The 17,897-nt window shown below is 56.1% G+C and overlaps 1 protein-coding gene across 2 annotated transcripts; it reads right to left on the reverse strand.

Moving 5' to 3' along the window:
* Window positions 1-519: 519 nt before the first annotated feature.
* Window positions 520-17,272, reverse strand: TIMM44 (translocase of inner mitochondrial membrane 44). 2 transcript variants are annotated; one of them, XM_075546143.1, is made up of 13 exons: window positions 17,183-17,272; window positions 11,199-11,303; window positions 8,828-8,998; window positions 6,571-6,651; window positions 5,786-5,935; window positions 4,888-5,027; window positions 4,683-4,768; window positions 4,050-4,142; window positions 3,828-3,952; window positions 3,314-3,364; window positions 1,339-1,428; window positions 1,120-1,230; window positions 520-1,017 (listed from the first exon to the last, which is right to left on the reverse strand). In XM_075546143.1, the coding sequence occupies exons 1-13, from the start codon at window positions 17,225-17,227 to the stop codon at window positions 898-900; spliced, it is 1,368 nt and encodes a 455-aa protein (XP_075402258.1). In that variant the 5' UTR covers window positions 17,228-17,272; the 3' UTR covers window positions 520-897. The 2 variants fall into 2 exon arrangements, with proteins under 2 accessions (XP_075402258.1, XP_075402249.1); XM_075546134.1 differs by having other exon boundaries at window positions 11,199-11,306; window positions 17,183-17,268.
* Window positions 17,273-17,897: the final 625 nt, after the last annotated feature.

Consider the following 17,897-nt stretch of genomic DNA (forward strand, 5'->3'; position numbering starts at 1 on the left):
AGCAGGGCCGCCGCCGCCGTTCCCATGGCGACAGGGGCGGGGCCTCCGCGGGGCGGGGCCGCGAGGGGCGGAGGCTGCGCGGGCAGCGGCGCGTGACTCCGCCCGGGTCCTAGGAACTCCGATGGTTCGTCCAGTTTGGAGACGCTAACCAGAGCACCCAGTACCCTTAGCTGCCTCACCTCGCCGCCAGGGACCCTCTCATTCAGAAACTCCCCCAGGTCTCTAGGGGAGGCCTGGCCCCTTTTCTTTCTTATGGGAGTCTCTTCGTCTTACGGCACCGTGGCTGCTAACCTAAAGCTTGGCGGTTCGAGGCCACCCACAGGTGCCTCAGAAGACGGTCTTGGCTATCCGCCTCTGAACGCTCACAGCCTGGAAGCAGCGCAGTCCGCTTCTCTGCTCACCGGTTCCTCCTCCTCCTGCCCTCGCCTCGGCCGCAGCGACTCAGCAACCGTGACTGCCCTGCACACCGCTGCCCCCAGCCCCCCTCCGCACACACAGGCTGAACAGTCAGGTTGCTCCTCTGCACTTTGGCATTTTATTATTTCCAAAATTCTCAGACGCACATACAAGGAAGGGCACTGTTCAAATAAAAGCTAGTGGCAGTCAGCCGCTGCCTGGCAGGGTCTGGGCCTCACCACCATGCTTCCAAGGGGCTCCACGCCCCAGGTCAGTCTCGGCAGCGTCCAGGCCACCAACCCTCTCCGGCCAGCTTTTGATGGAGCCGGGGGTGGGGGTGGGGGGTGGGCTGGCGCTGTGGGGAGGGTGTTGGCCCGCAGTGGCCCTCCGCGCCTGGCCCTTCCCTCGATGCTGGCTCTGCCGGGCCGGGGTATCTGCAGAGGCCCCAGGCTGAGGCCAGTCCACCCGTCTGTCTGCGGTGCGCAGGCGGTGCAACGGCACTCAAAGGATCTGCTCCGAGCTGGAGGCCGAGATATCGAGCAGCCGCCACGCGGCGTAGGGGTTCAGCTCATCCTGGTCCCGGCAGAGCGCCCACACGTAGAGCATGCGCAGCACCTTGTCCTGCAGAGACCGGGTCTTTTAGAGGACGTCCTGGAACCCGCTCCAGCAAGCTGGCTCAGGGACCCTCTGTCACATCAGGTCTGCCGCACCTGCCCCACTCACCGGGTCGCCCTCAACCACCTCGCCCTTGGCGTTCTTGACCACCATCACCAGCTGGGCCTGGAAGGTGATGATCAGCACGGGTCCCTGCTCCATCATCTTGCCCATGGCCAGCTGTGGGGGAAGGGCCAGTGAACCGGCATCAGCTGTGTGACTTGCCTCAAAGACCACCCCCCCTTGATCCGCTCCGTCCCCCCTCCCCCTCCCACCAGAGGCACTGACGTCAATGTTGTCGATGTCTAGGATGCGGGAGTGGAACTGGAGGCCCAGCGCCTTGGCCTGCTGGATCGGGTGAGCCATCTGGCTGTAGGTCTGCAAGTAGAGGACCCGCTGTGTGGGAATGTGTTTGCGGGGAAGGGGTGCCTACGTGCGGGCTGAGATAGCCCTGGGGCAGGCAGCCAGGCCCTGGGGAGGCCCCCCTGACAGGCAGCTTCTGAACTTCACTCTGGGCTTTCAGCCTGGAGGCTGTACATGCCTCTCAGAAACAGCTCCTGGTGCCAGGGACTCAGGCAGCCAGGCCGGCAGGGGGCCTGGCCTATGGGCCCAAACCCACCTCACTGCCATCAAGTTAGTTCCAGCTCAGAGCCACCCTTCAGGACAGGGTAGAACTGCCCCTGTGGAGTTTCTGTGATTGTAACTGTTAACGGGCGTAGAAAGCCTTGTCTTCCTCCCAAGGAGCAGCTGGGGGTTTCCAACTGCTGATCTTATGGTAAGCAGCCCAACATGAAACCCACTGCACTGCCAGGGCTCTCAGGAAGAGGACCGCACCTCTCTATTAGGAAAACAGCTCGGGGTCCAGACCAAGCCTTGTGTGCAGCCGTCTCGCCCCTGCCCGCATGTCCCCCCTCAGCCTACCCCCGGGTGACTGGCCAGCCCCAGGCTGAGAGGAAAAAGGTTCTTGTCACCACGCGACATGCCACATGGGTCAGAGCACACCTGGGCGCCAGAGGGTTTGCAATGCCTTTTTTCAGAAGTAGATTGCCAGGCCTCTCTTCCGAGGCGCCCCAGTGGACCCAAACTTCCAGCCTTTCAACACTCACAGCAACCCCAGTCTGCCCTGTGGGACGGAAGCCCTAACCGCTGAGCATGACCTCAGCTGCCCCAGGACCCGGCCCAGGACACGTGGGGCTACACGTGCTTTCCCTCACAGCCACGCCGGAGCTTGGCAGACAACTGCGTCGGAAGATATTCCAACAGCACAGACTTTTTATGGAAATAACCTCTGCTAGGGAAAAACAAAGCCACAAGGCGCTAATCCTGCTTGCCAGCTTTCTTAAAGAACGCCATTTCAAACCCTTCCCCTCTGGGCGAGTGCGGGCAACTCAGGCTGCCTTTCTGGGGTGTCTGGGTGGCAACCTTTGTGGATCATCAGCCCTATCTTAAAGGCCCCAAGTCAGAAAACTTGGAAATGCCAGTGGGATTAGTCACCATGCAGGGGAGGGTGAAGGATGGATGGGCCTCTGAACCGGGCCCAGGACAGCACCAGCCGCCGGTCTGCTGGCTTTACACACAGGCTGTCCCCGGGCAGGGAGTGAGCAGGGTGAGGCGGCAGGGAGGCCAGGCGGTGGCCCTTGGCCCTCCTCAGGACAAGTTGCTCGGCTGGCGTGATGCAGTCCTGTCTGTGCGGTTGTTTCGGGAACTGGTCAGTGGGGCTCATTAATCTGTGTCTACAGCACAGGCTGCCTCTGTGGGGGCTTGACCCTCAGGACTCAGTCTGTCCAAGGGAAGGCAGGATCTGGATCGCCACAGTCCTTCTGTCCCTTTCCTCTGTCCCCCTCCCTCTCTGGCCCCTTTCACTCCCTCCCGCTCTGTATCTCTGTGGGACACAGACAAGGGCAGGTAGATAAGCACTCCGAACCACAGCCAGCAGGACTAGGATTAGGGGTGGGGGGAGAGGTGCCCTGCCTCTCCCTCACAACACCAGAAGGTCCTGGAGGCAGTCCAGGATGGCCATGTGGGCAGGACAGTCGAGCTTCATTAGTGAGGGTCCCTCCCTGAGGGAGGAGCGTACTGTGGGGGTTCCACAAGGCCAGCGAAGGGCCCTAGAGGTCCAGCAGGCTTCCTTGGTGGCCAGTCCTCAGGCACAGAAGCAGGCAGGGCTGGCCTGTTGGACTGTGCTGACCCTACAGTACTGGCCTCGACCCCCTCCCCCGGGCCCACCCAGGTGGGCAGAGCTCTGCGAGAGGGTGGGACTTACGGCCTCGTAGCACCAGTCTCTGAGGATGTCCAGCTCTCCGCAGATCATGGCCTGAAAAGGGGAGGCTGAGGCTCAGTGGGAGATGGGACCCTGAAGGAGGGAGGGGCTCCACAGGCTGGTGGAGAGAGGGAGGTGGCCAGTGCTGGGCTCTACCTGTCGGTCCAGGGACTTGGCTACTCCAGGGCAAGATGGTCCCACACCCTGGGCAAGGACTAGAGAGTAGCTGAGGGCAGAGTGGCTGCCCCGGGGGCAATGGGATAGTCCCACAGCAGCCTAGAGCCTGGGCTGAATCCTGAGAGAAGGCAGTGCCAGGGCCTGTGCAGGGGCTGCAGGCTAGCTGGAACCCTTGGCATGGGGCCCTCGTCTGCGCTCCAGCAGCAGGCTTGGTTTTGAAGGCTAGAACTGGGGAGCCTAGCCTGGACCTGGGGAGCCAGGAGGCCACTGGGTCTCGGATGACAGCAGTGAGGAAGCACTTCCTGGTGGCCCCCGGCCCCCCATGTGGTGCAGTGCCCACCTCCAGCACATTGGGGATGATGTCAGTCTCACACTGCTGCAGGAAGCGGTCCTTGTCAAAGGTGGGGTCCACCCGCAGAATCTCTGTGAGAACCTCGGACATCTCCGTCTTCGAGAAGAGGCCCCCTGGAGGAGCCGAAGGGAGGGTGGGTACTGGGCTGGGTCCCTCTGACCCACCCACTTCGCCATGGCTGGCTGGCTGGGGGCGGGGTGGCTCACTCACCCAGCAGGTCTGTGACTTTGTCGGTGAGCGCTCGGGATGCACGGATGAACGCGTTGTCGCTCTCATCGTATTTCATCTTCATCTCAAAGAAGCCTGTGGGGGCAGGGCGAGGTGGCTCAGGGGCTGGGCAGCGCACCATCCACTTCCACAGGCTGTGGGTGGGGGGCCGGCCTGGCGCTTGCCACACAGCACCCGGGGTCTCTCTGAGCCTGCATCCTCTGTCCACGTCCAGGAGCCTGCCAACCTACCTGGCCAGGGCGCCGTGGCCCCTCAGCAGGGCCTAGAGGGGCTGTGTATATTATGGGATGCCACCCTGCTGGCTGGTGCTCCCACTACAAAGGAAACAGGCCTCGGTGACCCTCACGGGGCCACGGTCCCATTGGCACCCACAAGTCCCACACCCCACCCGTTGAGGAGCTCCAGCCCAGAGGGGCTGCCCCAGCTGCCCACCCGCTTGCCTGGGGTTTGCCTGGCACTGCCCCTGCGACCAGGTTCTATTCCCCCGGCGCCCTCACTCTCTGCACTTGCCCTGTAAGGGACGTAGTCACGTGGGCCTGGGGAGGGACTTGCTGACCATGGAAGGAGGCACTGCCCCTCCCTCCCTGCTGCCACGTCCCCAGCCTGCACACTCACGGTTAAAGACAACGTTGTTGTCCTTGAAGTCCCTCCACTGCTGGTACCACTTGGAGTCTTTGTGCAGCACGACGCCCAGGGCCTCCCTGGGAAGGGGCAGACAGGTGACTGGGGGGCAGTGGCGCGCGGAAGGCAGGACGGCATCCCCCCACACACATCTGAGTGCCTCTCGGCAGAGCAGGGCAGGCAGCCTGAAGGTACGTACTCATTGGGCTCAAACACCTTCTCTGCCTTGAGCTTCTCCCCCGCGAACTCCGTCCTTTTCCGGAGCCGCTCGGGCCGCCGGTAGGACCCCGTCTGGCCTAGGCCGCTCTGGTCCAGCTCCTTCCTCACGGACTCCACGCCCTGCGGGGACGCACGCACGCACGCAGCCTGGCCCACACGCGCCTCACCCCCCAAGGCCAGGCTCCGCGTGCCCCATCAATCAGCAAGCCCTCCTGAACAGCACATGTGTCCAATAGTCCCCACATGACCTTCCGATTCATTCTGCACACCCTCACATCTACTAGCTCATGTGGGCCAGCCACCCCAAGGTCATCTTAAGACCTGCCTCAGCTCGATCCTCACCCCCCTCCAGAGGTACCCCAACAGGCCTCCAATCACCATTCTCTGCTCCTGCAGGCCTACGACCCCTTCTAGCCTGAAGGCCTGCTCCCCACCCCCAAGCTCCCTGCTGCACCTGAACTAGAACCTTGCCCAGCTTGCCTTCCCTTGGGCCTGGTCCCACCTCAGGCCACCAAGCTGCATGGTATCTCACAGAGCCTTTGCCCACAGGCCCACCCTCCGCTCCTGGAGGCCCGAGAAGCTCAGAGCCCCTCCCACTTGGGCTTTCCCCTGTGGGCCGGTGAGCAGTCTGTAACCTCAAGTCCCCTGGGCCATCATAGCTCTCAGGGGAGGGGTATCCAGTGGTCCCTCCTACCAGGTTCCTCAGGGAAGCTGGTCCTCCCAAGGGCTGAAGCCCAAGAACCGAGGGAACTTCGACCTCCGGGTCTCAGATGAGCAGGAGGCCTGAGCCAGGGATGCTCCTGGGCAGCCTTAGCTCCCCGGGCCCACAGCCCAGCCCCTGCCACCCGCCAGCAGTGCTGGGCCAGGCATGCACTCACCTGTGAGAGAGCCTTGAAGGCTGCGGTCTGGCCCAGCTTCTCGCCACCCTTGGACACCGACTCAGCCGACTGTTTGGCCGTCTTGGCGGCTTCTTCCACACCTTCCTTGATCTTCCGGCCCAAGTCGCTCTTACTGACCTCATCAAGACTCTACTGAGCCGGAGACAGCACAGGGGAGGGGTCAGTACAGCCCCTGGCAGCCCAGCACTGAGGCCAGGCCAGCTGACACCTCTGGTGTCGGAGTGGAACTGCAGGTCACTGGGCCTTTCTCCCAAGGTGCCCCTGGGTGGATTGCAAGCTCCACCCCTTCGATTAGCCATGGGGTGCAGTAGCTCTGCCTCTTGGGCCCTCAGTTGGCCACTGGGTGCCTTTGGCTTGGACCCTTATTAAAGGCTATGGGCCAGATGCTGGGCCAACGGGCCTCTCCCCTAAATAGGTGGTTGTCGCCAGACCTCTGTACCTGCCCAGCTAAAAAGACTCCGGCAATCTGTGTGGAGTGGGTGGTGGTGAAGGAGGGGCACGGTGGGCTGCAGCTCAGAACCGGAAGGCAGAGTCAAGCACAGCCCAGGCCAGAAGGCCAGCCCACCTGCCTGGAGGCTGCCCTTCCTGGGAGCCTACCTGGCTCAGCCTCCTGTGCCAGGAGCATCACATGTGAACTCAGGCAGCCGCCATAGAGCAGGCTGGCTCCATCTGTCGGTTGCCTCCACCCGCCCACCCGCCAAGGCGCTCTCCTTGCAAGGGTCCCATGTGCCCTGGCTGCAGCCCAGCCAGCAGGCGACCCTCACCTCCTTCACTGTGCCCGTGATCTCGCCCAGCTTCTTCCTGATCACCTCGCTGGTCCGGACCGTCTCGGATTCGATGGTTTTCTAGGAACAACACATTGCTGCTCTGTGCTACAAGTCAGGCATTAGCCCGGGCGCCTCTGCTTGCTGCTCAGTGTGAGGGGCCTTCTGGGCTGGCACAACATGGCCTAGGGGGTCCCCTTGCCAGGTAGCTGGGCTCCCCCTGGGCACAGGAAACCCACTGATGGTAGAGGGGTGAACTCGGGCCACCTGCTACTTGTCAAAGTGTTTCCAGGTGTGTGTGTGGGAGGGTGATGCTCTCAGCACCCGCACTCCTCGGTCTCTGGCCCATCAGTTTTTGGCTGATTGCAGCAAGCAGGGGGATGGGCTTCCCGTGACATCACCGAGGGCCCCGTCCGTCCTCAGTGACCACTTTTGAGTGAGACAGGCAGCAGGTCCTATGCAGAGGAGCAAGGACCCACGAGGGAGGGGTGGGGCTGAGAGGGACAGGCCCTTCCCGAGCCCAGTCCTCCTGACCCCTGAGCCTCGAGGCAAGAAAGTTCTCCACCTGACGGCTGCCACTAGGGCCCCTCTGTTAGAACAGTACCAGGAAGCCAAAGGACCCTGGGCTAACCAGCTTCCTGGAGAAAGGAGGTCGCTCTTCCACCAGGGACCCAAGTGGTAGGCAAACTCTACCCCCGACCCCTGAAATTAGCTTAGCTAAGTGACAAGAGATGCCCTTGGAGCTGATGACCTGAGGTGGGGTGGGAACACTGCAGCTGCCTCAGTGGGTCCTTACCCAAGGTCCAACTAATGGCCACAGCGCTGACCGTGGCTGGAGCTTAGCAGCTGCCCAGCGAGAAAACATAGCAGCGATGGACCCTCTGCCCCAGCCCCACAGCCCTCGCCCTTGCTCAGAGCCCCAGCAGGGAAGCTCTTGGGGACAGCCTGGTTCAAACCCAATGTGCAGTACATCCTCTCCGGGACCTGTGGAGATGCTTCCTCCGACATTGTTCCACGCTTGCCTGCTTCTGATGGAGAGCCTGCTACAGAATCCTCTACCTAACTGCTCAGCAGTGGGAGCTGGGCACCATCTAGTTCTTTTGGTCTCATGGCAAAGGAGGGAGTTGTTCGTGGAGGTGACTGGACACACACTCTCCCCTTCCTCCTCTGCTTCCTGCCTCTTCTACCTCGGTGCTGTCAGCAAGTGGACACCAACTGGTGTGCCCTGGAAGGCTGCTCATGAGTGTTTAGCCGCCCGTGAACTAGGAGGCAGACCCCAAACTCCAGTGCCGGCAAGTCAACTCTCAGTCATAGCAACCGATGTGACGGAGAACTGCCCCTGAGGGTGTCTGAGGCTGTCTGTGTTAAAGAAGCCAATGGCCACACATTTCTCCCTCAGGGCAGCCGTTGGCCTCTCCTGACCATCTTTTGGTTCGCAGTCAAACGCTTAACCACATAGCACCACGAGGCTTCTTCCAAACTCCATGTTCAAATTCTCATGAGACCTGACTGTGTTAGTCGGGCCCAAATGAGCCCCTACAAACTACTACCCTGAGCACATCTTTAAACTAACACAAGGTCACCTTGGAATGATATGGCTGAACCCAAAGCTTCTTCAACTGGAACTGTATGTCAGGGGTCACACCAAAAACGTGGCAACAGTAAAAGGCCTCTGAACGCAACACCCAAGAGTTCACTCAAAATTGAACGCATCTGAAATCGGGGGTGTTCCCGGCGGGGCTTGCCGGCGCTGCACACTCCTCGGGCTAAAGGTGTTGAGAATGGTGAACGCTTCAGAAGCCCTGGTTGAGCCCGACTGGAGAAGACTGCCTGTCTGAGCAGGCCGGTCCTCTGGAAAGGAAGGAACGAAGAGGAGACCCACGGGAAGCGGTTGTCGAGAAAGGTCACCTGTGGCCCTGAATTGTCCAGGTGGAGACTGTGCGTGGTGGAGGTTCTCACTGCCCCCTCCCCTTGACCCGCCTCTTCATCAATGAATGAATGAATGAATGGAGAAAGAAAGGGGGCAGGCTTTGAAGCGGATGGTCAGGAAGGACCTGAGACCCTGCATTTCACAGCAAGTCCTACGTGAAGCCTGGGCTGCTGGCCAGTCTCCCCCTGGATCCGGGAGTGTGGGTGGGCCGCTCCTGCCCCTCGGTGCCGTGGGTTCTCCCTGACATGAGCCACCCTGTCTAGAGCTGGGCTGGCTGGCTGGCTGGGCCCCAGGGAAATGCTGGCACGGAACTGAAGAGGCACTCACGTATTTCCTTCGAGCTTCCTGGAGCGCATCTGACTCTTCCAGCTTCTTGGCCTCGTCACGGAATTTTTTAATACTTTCCTTCATTTCTTTGTTTTTGGCTAACTCCTGTTTGATGTTATCCATCAAGCCAGACAGGAAGCCCTTCCTGTTGCCAGAAGAATAGGATTTGGACTGGAAAAAAATGTGAAAGAGGAGCGTTTGGAGAGAAGCTACGTACAGACATCAAAGAACAAAAAATCATGTCATTGTGAATGAGGGGGTGTGCGGAATGGGGACCCAAAGCCCACTGTAGGCCACTGGACATCCCCTTACGGAAGGGTCTCAGGGAGGAGACGAGCCAGCCAGGGTGCAGTGTAGCAACTTTCCTCTAGTTCTTAAATGCTTCCTTCCCCCACTATCATGATCCCAACTCTACCTTACAAATCTGGCTAGACCAGAGGATGTACACTGGTACAGATAGCAACTGGAAACACAGGGAATCCAGGACAGATGATCCCTCAGGACCAGTGGTGAGAGTGCGATACCGGGAGGGTGGAAGGAAGGTGGGGTAGAAAGGGGGAACCTATTACAAGGATCTAGGAACTGATACCAAGGGCTCAAGTAGAAAGCAAATGTTTTGAGAACGATGATGGCAACAAATGTACAAATGTGCTTGACACAATGGACTGTGATAAGAGTTGTATGAGGCCCCCCAAAAATGATTTTTTTAAATTAGACCAGTAGATGGTTGCCTAATTCCTGGTTTATGAAAGGAGAAAATAGAACTAATACTTTTTTGGTGAACAGATTTGATTTGATTGCACCAATGACAGGAGTCAGCTTCATGCAGACTTGCTGAAAGAGAGAGAGAGGGGAGCTACAAAGGGCAGAGGTGGGGATGTCTGCTCAGGACTGGTGTGTGCGGGCAGTGATGGCCTCACTCTCTTCCCCTGGCAGATGTGTTAACTGTCAGCGGCTCGCTCTCGGGTGAACCTGAGCCAATGACCAGAGACGTAGTGACGCCCCTGAGCTCCCTCCTTCATGGAAGAACGCTAAGGACAAGGCGCAGGTGCACCTCAGGCCACGAGAGGGGGACCCTGACGGGAGGAGACAAACGTGAAACAGAACCTCAAATTCTGGATGGGGAGGAGTCAAGTCAACAACAGACTTAGTGGGTCAGAGACTCCGAGACAGCAGGCCTGAACTGAAGCCGCCCCCGAGGCCCGTTGGTAAGTGAGCAAGAGACTGACTCACAAACTAGAGGCTGTCACTCCAGAGCACTGGGCTCCTTTAAAAATCGCCAGACAGACCACCTGGCCAGCAGGGACTTTCACAGAGAAGGGGAGGGGACTGGGAAGCGAGGCACAGAAAAGCAGGACTCCAGAGAAGGTCCACGTGTGGTGACAGAACTAACCAATGTCAGGAACAACTTGTGTTCAGGTTACTGGGGGGCAGTGATGGGAGAGTGAAAGCAGCTCGGAGTCCTCGTGAGATTTCGGGCCCTGGTCCCAGAACAGGAGTTGGAAAGATTCCGGGGTTCTGAATCCCCAGGTTGCCACCCGGGGTGACTTCCTGGGAACCCAGGGTTGCGATCATATCCTCCCCACTCCACTCAGACAACGGTCCTTTGGGACCACTCCAGGGACCCGGGCACCAACTTGCCCAACCCAAGGGCCTGGAGATGGACACAGGCCTCCCTCTGTGCACCCACAGACCGAGTCACAGGGAACCCAGGCACAGCTTCCCACTTCTGGGAGACCCCAGCCTCTGCCCGGGGCTCTAGGTCAGCAGCGCCACCTCCAAACCGCTGTCTTGCCACATGTGTGTGTGTGACCGAGAGTGGCGTCAGAAGATGAGAAGTTGCAGTGATCAGGGCCGCGTCATGGGAAGTGGCACATCCCCAGCCACAGCAGTTGGGGGTCACTCTGCCAGTCAGCAGCAATGGACTCCTGGCCTTCATTAAGCCACAAGAGCCTGAGCCGGGATGACACAAGGCTTCAAGCAGCTCAAGCAGGTAGGGTTAGCTGTCGGCAGGGGCTGTGTGCCCACTGCACAGCAACCCAATCTGCTGCTGGGGCATTTTGCTCTGAATAGGAAACCAACAGCGCTGCCCCGCTCAAAGGTGGCAGTCATCCGAGGGGCCATGAACGTCCCGCTGATAACCCAGTCTCCCGAGTCGGGCCCGCAAACGGTCAGGCAGGGCTTTAGGAGAGCGCCGTGACAAGGGTGAGGAGTGACTAACGCTGTCTCACAAGAAGTGGTCGACAGCTTCCCCAGCATGCTCGGCTAATCCCCAAAGGCCGGGCTGCACACCCCTGTCCTGTCCCTACTCTCTCTCCGCCAACCAAGTCTGGCCTTTCAGATCCCCCCACTGTCAGCCTGCACCACTCACCAGGGCCAGCGCTCCACCTGGCCGGCGGATCTGATAGCTGGAACCATGAGGCAGCGGCACTAGGTTGTGGCTGGGCAGAAACTGGACTCCATGTCCCAGGCATCTCTGCTGAGAGAAGAGGAAGTTCCGTGAAAACATGGAGGTGACGGGCGGTGAGTCTGCCACACGTCAAACACCCTTCAATTTCCCCATGGCCTGCAAATGGGCGGCTCCAGCAAACCATGCATCTACAAGTGCCAACCTATAGGGGCAGCAGCCTGGATATGGTGTTCGAGTGAGTTACCATCAAGTTGGCTGTCATGCCTGGCGACCCACATACAAGACAAGATGGCCCCTGGCCCCACACCACCTTCAAGATCTTAGCTAGGCTGCAGTCCGTCATCGCAGCTCCTGTGTTTTAAGTGCCTCGCAACCTGGCGTGGAGCCCTGGCGGCGCTGTGGGTTAAACATGAGGCTGCTTACTCAAAGGCCGGCAGCCCTAAAACACCAGCGACTGCACGGGACCATGCAGTCTTTCGGTAAAGATTTACAGCCTTCTCCTGTAAAGTCAGTCTCGGAACTCCATGGGGACATACTAACCTGTCCTACAGTGTTCGTAATGGGAAGGTATCGACTCGAGGGCAGCGGGTTTGGGTTTTTGCGTTTTCTATTATTATTCTACTTTGTCTTCTTTTTAGCTGCCGCTGAGTCTGTTCCAACTACGCGACCCAAAGAGCAACAGAACAAACTATGCTCTTACTGGCGCCCTCCTTTACCTAGCATGAAGGCCTGCTCCAGGGACGGGCCCACTTAGAATAACAGGTGCAACGTATGCGAGACCAAGTCTCACCGCGTTTGCTTCGAAGGAGCATTCTGGCTGCACTGGCTGCAAGACAGGTTCGTTTGTTCTTCTTGAAGTCCACGGTACATTTGACAGTCTTTACCAAGCGCGCCAATGCTTTACATTGCTTCTGCATCGCCCGGCGTTCAGATGCACACGCGGTGAGTGGAAAGCACCTTTTGCAGGGGGGCTTGTGCACATCTGCTCCGTGCAACAGTGCTGCTGCCCGAGTTCTTGACCGCTGCTTCCATGGGTGCGATTCGGGATCCAAGTGAAATGAGAGCCTTAACAATGTCAATCTTTCCTTCAGTTATTACGCTGTTGTCTGTTGGTTCGGTTGTGAGAATTTGGTGCATTTACATGGAGATGTAATCCACACTGAAGGATGTATTCTTTGATCTTCTTCAGCAAATCCTCCCTTTCAGCCAGCAAGGTGCGCCAACCTGCATACTGCATACCCTCTAGCTGTGATGCTGCTTACTTCAGACAGTCCAGGTTCTTCAGCACGTGGGTCGAGTAAGTATGGTGAAAGGACACAGCCCACACCTGGCCCGATTTTAAACCCTACAGTATTTCCTTGTTCTGCTCACATGGCTACCTCTTAGCCTCTATACGGGTTTCACATGTGGACAATTATGAGTTCTGGAATTCCCATTCTTCACATTATCCATAGTTTGTTATAATCACACAGCCAAATACCTTGGCAATAGTCAATAAAGCACAGTTAAATGTTTCTGGCATTCTCTGCTCTGAGACATGACCCATCTGACATCAGCAATGACATCCGCCATTCCCATCCTCTTCTGAATCCGGCTTAAATGGCTGGCAGTTCCCTGTAAAGGTACTACTGCAAACATGTTCGAATTATCTTCAGCAAAATTTTACTTGCATGTGACATTAATAGTATTATTCAAGAACTTCCACATTGTTGGGGTGCCTCTCTTTAGAATGGGCACTACTATGAATCTCTTCCAGTCAGGGTGGCCAGGTAGCTGTCTTCCAAATAGACAAGTGCATTCGGTGCTGCATTGGTTCGTTGAAACATTCCAATGGCTATTCTGGAGCCTTGTTTTTCATCATTGCCTTCGGTGTAACTTAGATTTCTTCCTTCAATAAGTTCTTAGTCTTAGGCTACCTCCTGCAACAGCTGAATGCTAATTTTTCATACAGTGACTCTGTGTATTCCTTCTACCTTCTTTTTAAAATATTGATAGGTAAAATTTTAATTTTAATTCATATTAATTGGATTATTGGTAAAATTACTTTTATTATTTTAATTAAAAATGCTTTTATTGGAGGCGCTTACATCTCCTATCACAACCCATACAACTCCAATGTGTGAAGCACATTTGCACATATGCCGCCATCATTTTCAAAGCATTCTCTTCCCACTTGAGGCCCTGATATCAGCTCCCATTTCTTCCCCTGCCTGCCCTCCCTCATGAACCCTTGATAATTAAGAGATTAATTTTTCCATATCTTACATCGTCCTCCATCGCCCCTCACATACTTTTCTGTTATTTGTCCCCCTGGAAGCATCCTTGTGATCAATTCCCCCTTTCTATCCCCACCCTCCTGGTATCTCTACTACTCCCCTAATCCTCCCGGTATCTCTACGCTCCTTGTCAGCCCTGAGGGGTTTATCTATCCTGGATTCCATGTTGCAGGCTCTTACCTATAGCAGTGTGCATGCTCTGGTCTAATCTGATTTGTAAGGTAGAACTGAGATCATGATAGTGGGGGGAAGGTAGCACCAAAGAGCTACAGGAAAGTTGTGTTTCATCGGTGCTATACTGCACCCTGACTGACTCGTCTCCTTCCACCTTCCTTTGATACTTCCTGCCCACAGTGCCATTACTATTGTAACTCACGGCTTGATTCTTATCTTCATGTTGTGCTTAAGAAATGCTCAAGTCCATCGGTTTTGAGTTTCTAATCCCAGGTCTTTGTATATTTCGTGACAGTATTTTCTTTCTTGAGCTGTCCACTTAAATGATCTGTTCAGCTCTTCATAATTTCCTCTACTCGCTTTAACTACTCTTACGTTCAAGAGCAAATTTGCGGCTCCTCTGACGTCACTTTGGTCTTTTCTTTTCTGACATCACTTGTCTTTTTGATGACATTGGGTTTTCACGTATGATGTTCTTGATAGGTCCCACAACTCATTTGGTCTTTAGTCATCAGTATTCGCTTTGTCAATCTGTTCTTGGGGTAGTCTCTAAATTCAATTGGGGTAGGCTCAAGGTTGTATTTTGTTTCTCCTCTAATTGGTTCAATTTTCTTCAGCTTCAACCGGAACTTGCATATGAGCATGGCTTGCTGACATTCCAAAGTCACCTCATGGCCTTGTTTTGGCTGAGCTTCTTGTCTTTTCACAGACGTCGCCAATTTGTTATGTGCATTTTACTTGTTGCAAAGGGGATGTGTGCGATGAACGTCTTAGTCTTAAAACATTCAATCATGCAATCTCTAATGTCATTCCTGTCACCAAGGCTCTGCGTTCCAATGACTGATTCTTTTTCCATTGTTCCCAACGCCTGCATTCTAAACACCGATAGTTACAAATCCATCGTGATCGCATGTCTGATGGGTTTCTGACTGAAGCAGCTCGAAATGTTCAATTTCTTCACCACTGGCTTTAGTGGTTGGTGTGTGATTTGGAAACAGTTATACTAACTGATCTTTTCTGGTAGGCATACGTATCTTACCCACGCACAGGCAGTATCGACACATTCTTTCTGATGAGGAATTTGTCATTCCCTGCACAGTGTCAGATTTAAAATGGGCGACCAGCCCATTTCCGCTCGCTAATGCCTAGGAAATCGATCTTTACTGCATCCTACGTCATTCTTAATGACTTCCAACTTTCCTGGATCCACACTTCATACATTCCACGTTCTGATTATTAATGGGTATGTCCAGCAGTTTCTTCTCATTTTTAAGTTGTGCCACATCAGCAACCCTTTGCCCTGCTCACAGGATAAAGATCGGCTCTCCTTTGAGGAGGTAGCTCTTCCCCGGACCACTCTGAGTGCCTTCCAACCTGAGGGGCTCGGCTTCCTGCACTAAACCAATGTCCTGAACTCTTCATAAGGCTTTTAGTGGCTAACTTCTCGAAAGTGAGCTGTCTATTCCTTCTCAGTTTGCCTTAGTTGGGAAGCTCTGCTGGAACCTGACCCCCATGGGTGACCCTACAGATAGCTGAAATACTGGTTAGCACAGCGTCCTGTATCCTCGCAACACACAAGCCATTACAAACTGACAGATGGGTGACGGAGTTTTAATATGTCGGCACTGGATAGCTGAAAGGTCAGCAACTTAAACCCACCAGGAGCTCAGAGGGAGAACAGAGCCGTCTACGCCCATAAAGACAGCAGCCTATGAGGCACGTCTATTTTGTTCGACAAGGTCATTATGAATCAGAATCAACTTGGCAGCAATGGACCTGGTTTTCGTTTCAATCCTAGAGTGGGGGTGGGGGGGGTGGAAGGCACTGAGTCTCTTCTTCCTCAGTGGTGGATTTCGGGAGCAAACACTGAATGTACAGTGTCCCAGGCACAGCCCTGGAAGAAACCTGCAGTGCCATGGCTGAGCATTCCTTCCACCTCCTGATGAACTTCAGCTCTGAAGGAAGGACCAGTAGGTCCCGCTTGCCCCTGGGCCCTGCTACCCAGCACAAAGTCTCCACCCACCCAGCCCGACGTCATATGACCTCACAGAATGACGCTCCCATCTGCATATTGGGTGGTGCAATGGTTTAAGTGCTTAGCTGCTATCCAGGTGCTCTGTGGGAAATGTGGTGATGTGTGCCCATCAAGATTGTCATCCTAAGGGGTTGAGTTAGTTCCAATTCACAGCTACCTTATCTACTACAGAATGAAACCCTGCTAGGTCCTGTGCCATCCTCACAATCACTGCTAAGCAACAGCCACTGTGCCAATCCATCTCACTGAGCAGCGCCTTCGCTTTCACTGACCCTCTGGTCGATCATAGGAAACCCCACAAGGCAGTTCAACTGTCCTAACAACAGTCCCTTCCCCCACATTTCTTACTGCCCAGCTCTGAGAACCCCAAGGAATGTGCCAAACCATGATCCCCTGTACTACTTGAGAGTCACTCGTGGGAACTCAAATACAGCAAGACCAGTGAGTCAGAACTTGACAGGCCTGCCTTGTTCTTCTGGGTCTTGCAAGGTTTTTTTTATTGCCGCTATCAGCGTGCAAGCTTACCCTTTCTCTATTGCTTGCATTACTGAAAAGCATTTCAGCTTTCCTTCTCTGACAAGTTCTCACCTTACCTGGCTTCCAGCTTTCGCAGGTTTTACTCTCATTTTTGTTCTTAAGAGGTCTATATTCAATAGCCCGCAGGGCCACTGATTTTGGTCTCAGGCCAACATCTAAGTGGATAGTTGCCTAATCTTGGTGACAAATCTTAGGCTGGTTCCCTCTAGGTTTTGTGACCAAATGGATATTCAACCTCTAATGCCTGAATCAAAAGACATGCAGCCAAGAGAAAATAAAAACAACCCGGCTAAGCCAAAGGCACAGCCTTCCTCCAGCCTTGGATGCTTTAAGAGCTTTACTAGAGTCAGACTGACCTGGACAGACACCCTGTTAGCTCTCAGCCTATGGGCAGGTTGCTCAACCTGTGTGGATTTCTAATTTCCTAGTCTTACAACAATCTTACATCAGCCACAGGAAGAGTTCTGCACGCCCCGCTCCAATCCTGAACTTCACTATTGAGCCAAGCTCTTGGTTCCGGGGAGAACCACCTCACACCCCAACTCCACGTGAGGGCTCCCCAGAGGCCAGGCAGGAAATAGCCTCGGTAGAGGACCTGGTAGATGCATTCATGTCACTTTGCCTTCCCCTTCCTACTTATTCTCAACTGGCCGCCGTCACCACAAGTACACGGGGCTGAGCAGTAGGTGAGGAGAGAGCAGCTCCCCGCCGAGCTGCACCTCTCGCACCCCGGACCCGGAGCGTCCGCCTCTGCTCTCAGGCCTCGTTCTGGATTCCCCAACCGCGGACTCGACTGACCCAGCCTCTCTCCCAGCCCAGGGAAGGGAAACGGGGGCCAAAGACCTGAGGAGACGGAGGTCGTGGGAGTCCGCGGACCTGGAGCCCCCGCGGCGCCCGCCCCGCCTACCCACACGCCCGCTCACCCGCGGGCACCGGCACCAGCCTCCCCGCAGCGCCGCGGCCGCCATGTTGGACGAACCCGTGTGACCTTCTCCCGGCGCGGCCCGATGGCGTCATCTGTGACGGCCGCCAGGCAGGACCTCAGAGAAGGAAAAGCTTCTGATTGGACCTAGCTCCCCAGAGGGGCAGTGCCTGGAAGAGGGAGGTCTGTGATAGGGCGGGGCTTAGGGGGCGTGCCCAGCGAAGCTAGCTAGGGGGCGGAACATTGCTAGAAGGGTTTCCGGAGGAACGGGGCCTGTGACTGGATGTGGCCTCGGAGGGCGGGCCCTCCTGTGAGGCAGAGACCTACGGTTGGGCGAGGCGATTAGAGGGCGTGGCTTAGGGGCGTGGCTTTAATCCGGAGCGGCCATTCAGCGGCCAGTTGCCCAGGGAGTTGGAGGGGCAACCAGAGAGTCCAACAGGACAGACTCAACTGAGTGTGACTGACCGACGGGCGTACCTGATCGGCCGAGACCGACTCTAGCTCTCAAGGGCAGTGACTGAGCGTAACCAAGAGAGCAAGTAGTGACCCTGAGAGGGCTGTGACCGACCGACGATGCCAAACAGAAGATCCGAGTGACCACTCGGAGACCTCTGATTCGTCTGCGACGACCGACTCCGAGGCGTCCTTGGGACCCACACTGAAGCCGGGGCCGCCTGCTGCAGGGACCTTCTCGCCGCCTCAGGCCGTGGACCCCT

This window comes from Tenrec ecaudatus, chromosome 1 (assembly GCF_050624435.1).
Source record: "Tenrec ecaudatus isolate mTenEca1 chromosome 1, mTenEca1.hap1, whole genome shotgun sequence".
In the NCBI taxonomy this organism is placed as follows: domain Eukaryota; kingdom Metazoa; phylum Chordata; class Mammalia; order Afrosoricida; family Tenrecidae; genus Tenrec; species Tenrec ecaudatus.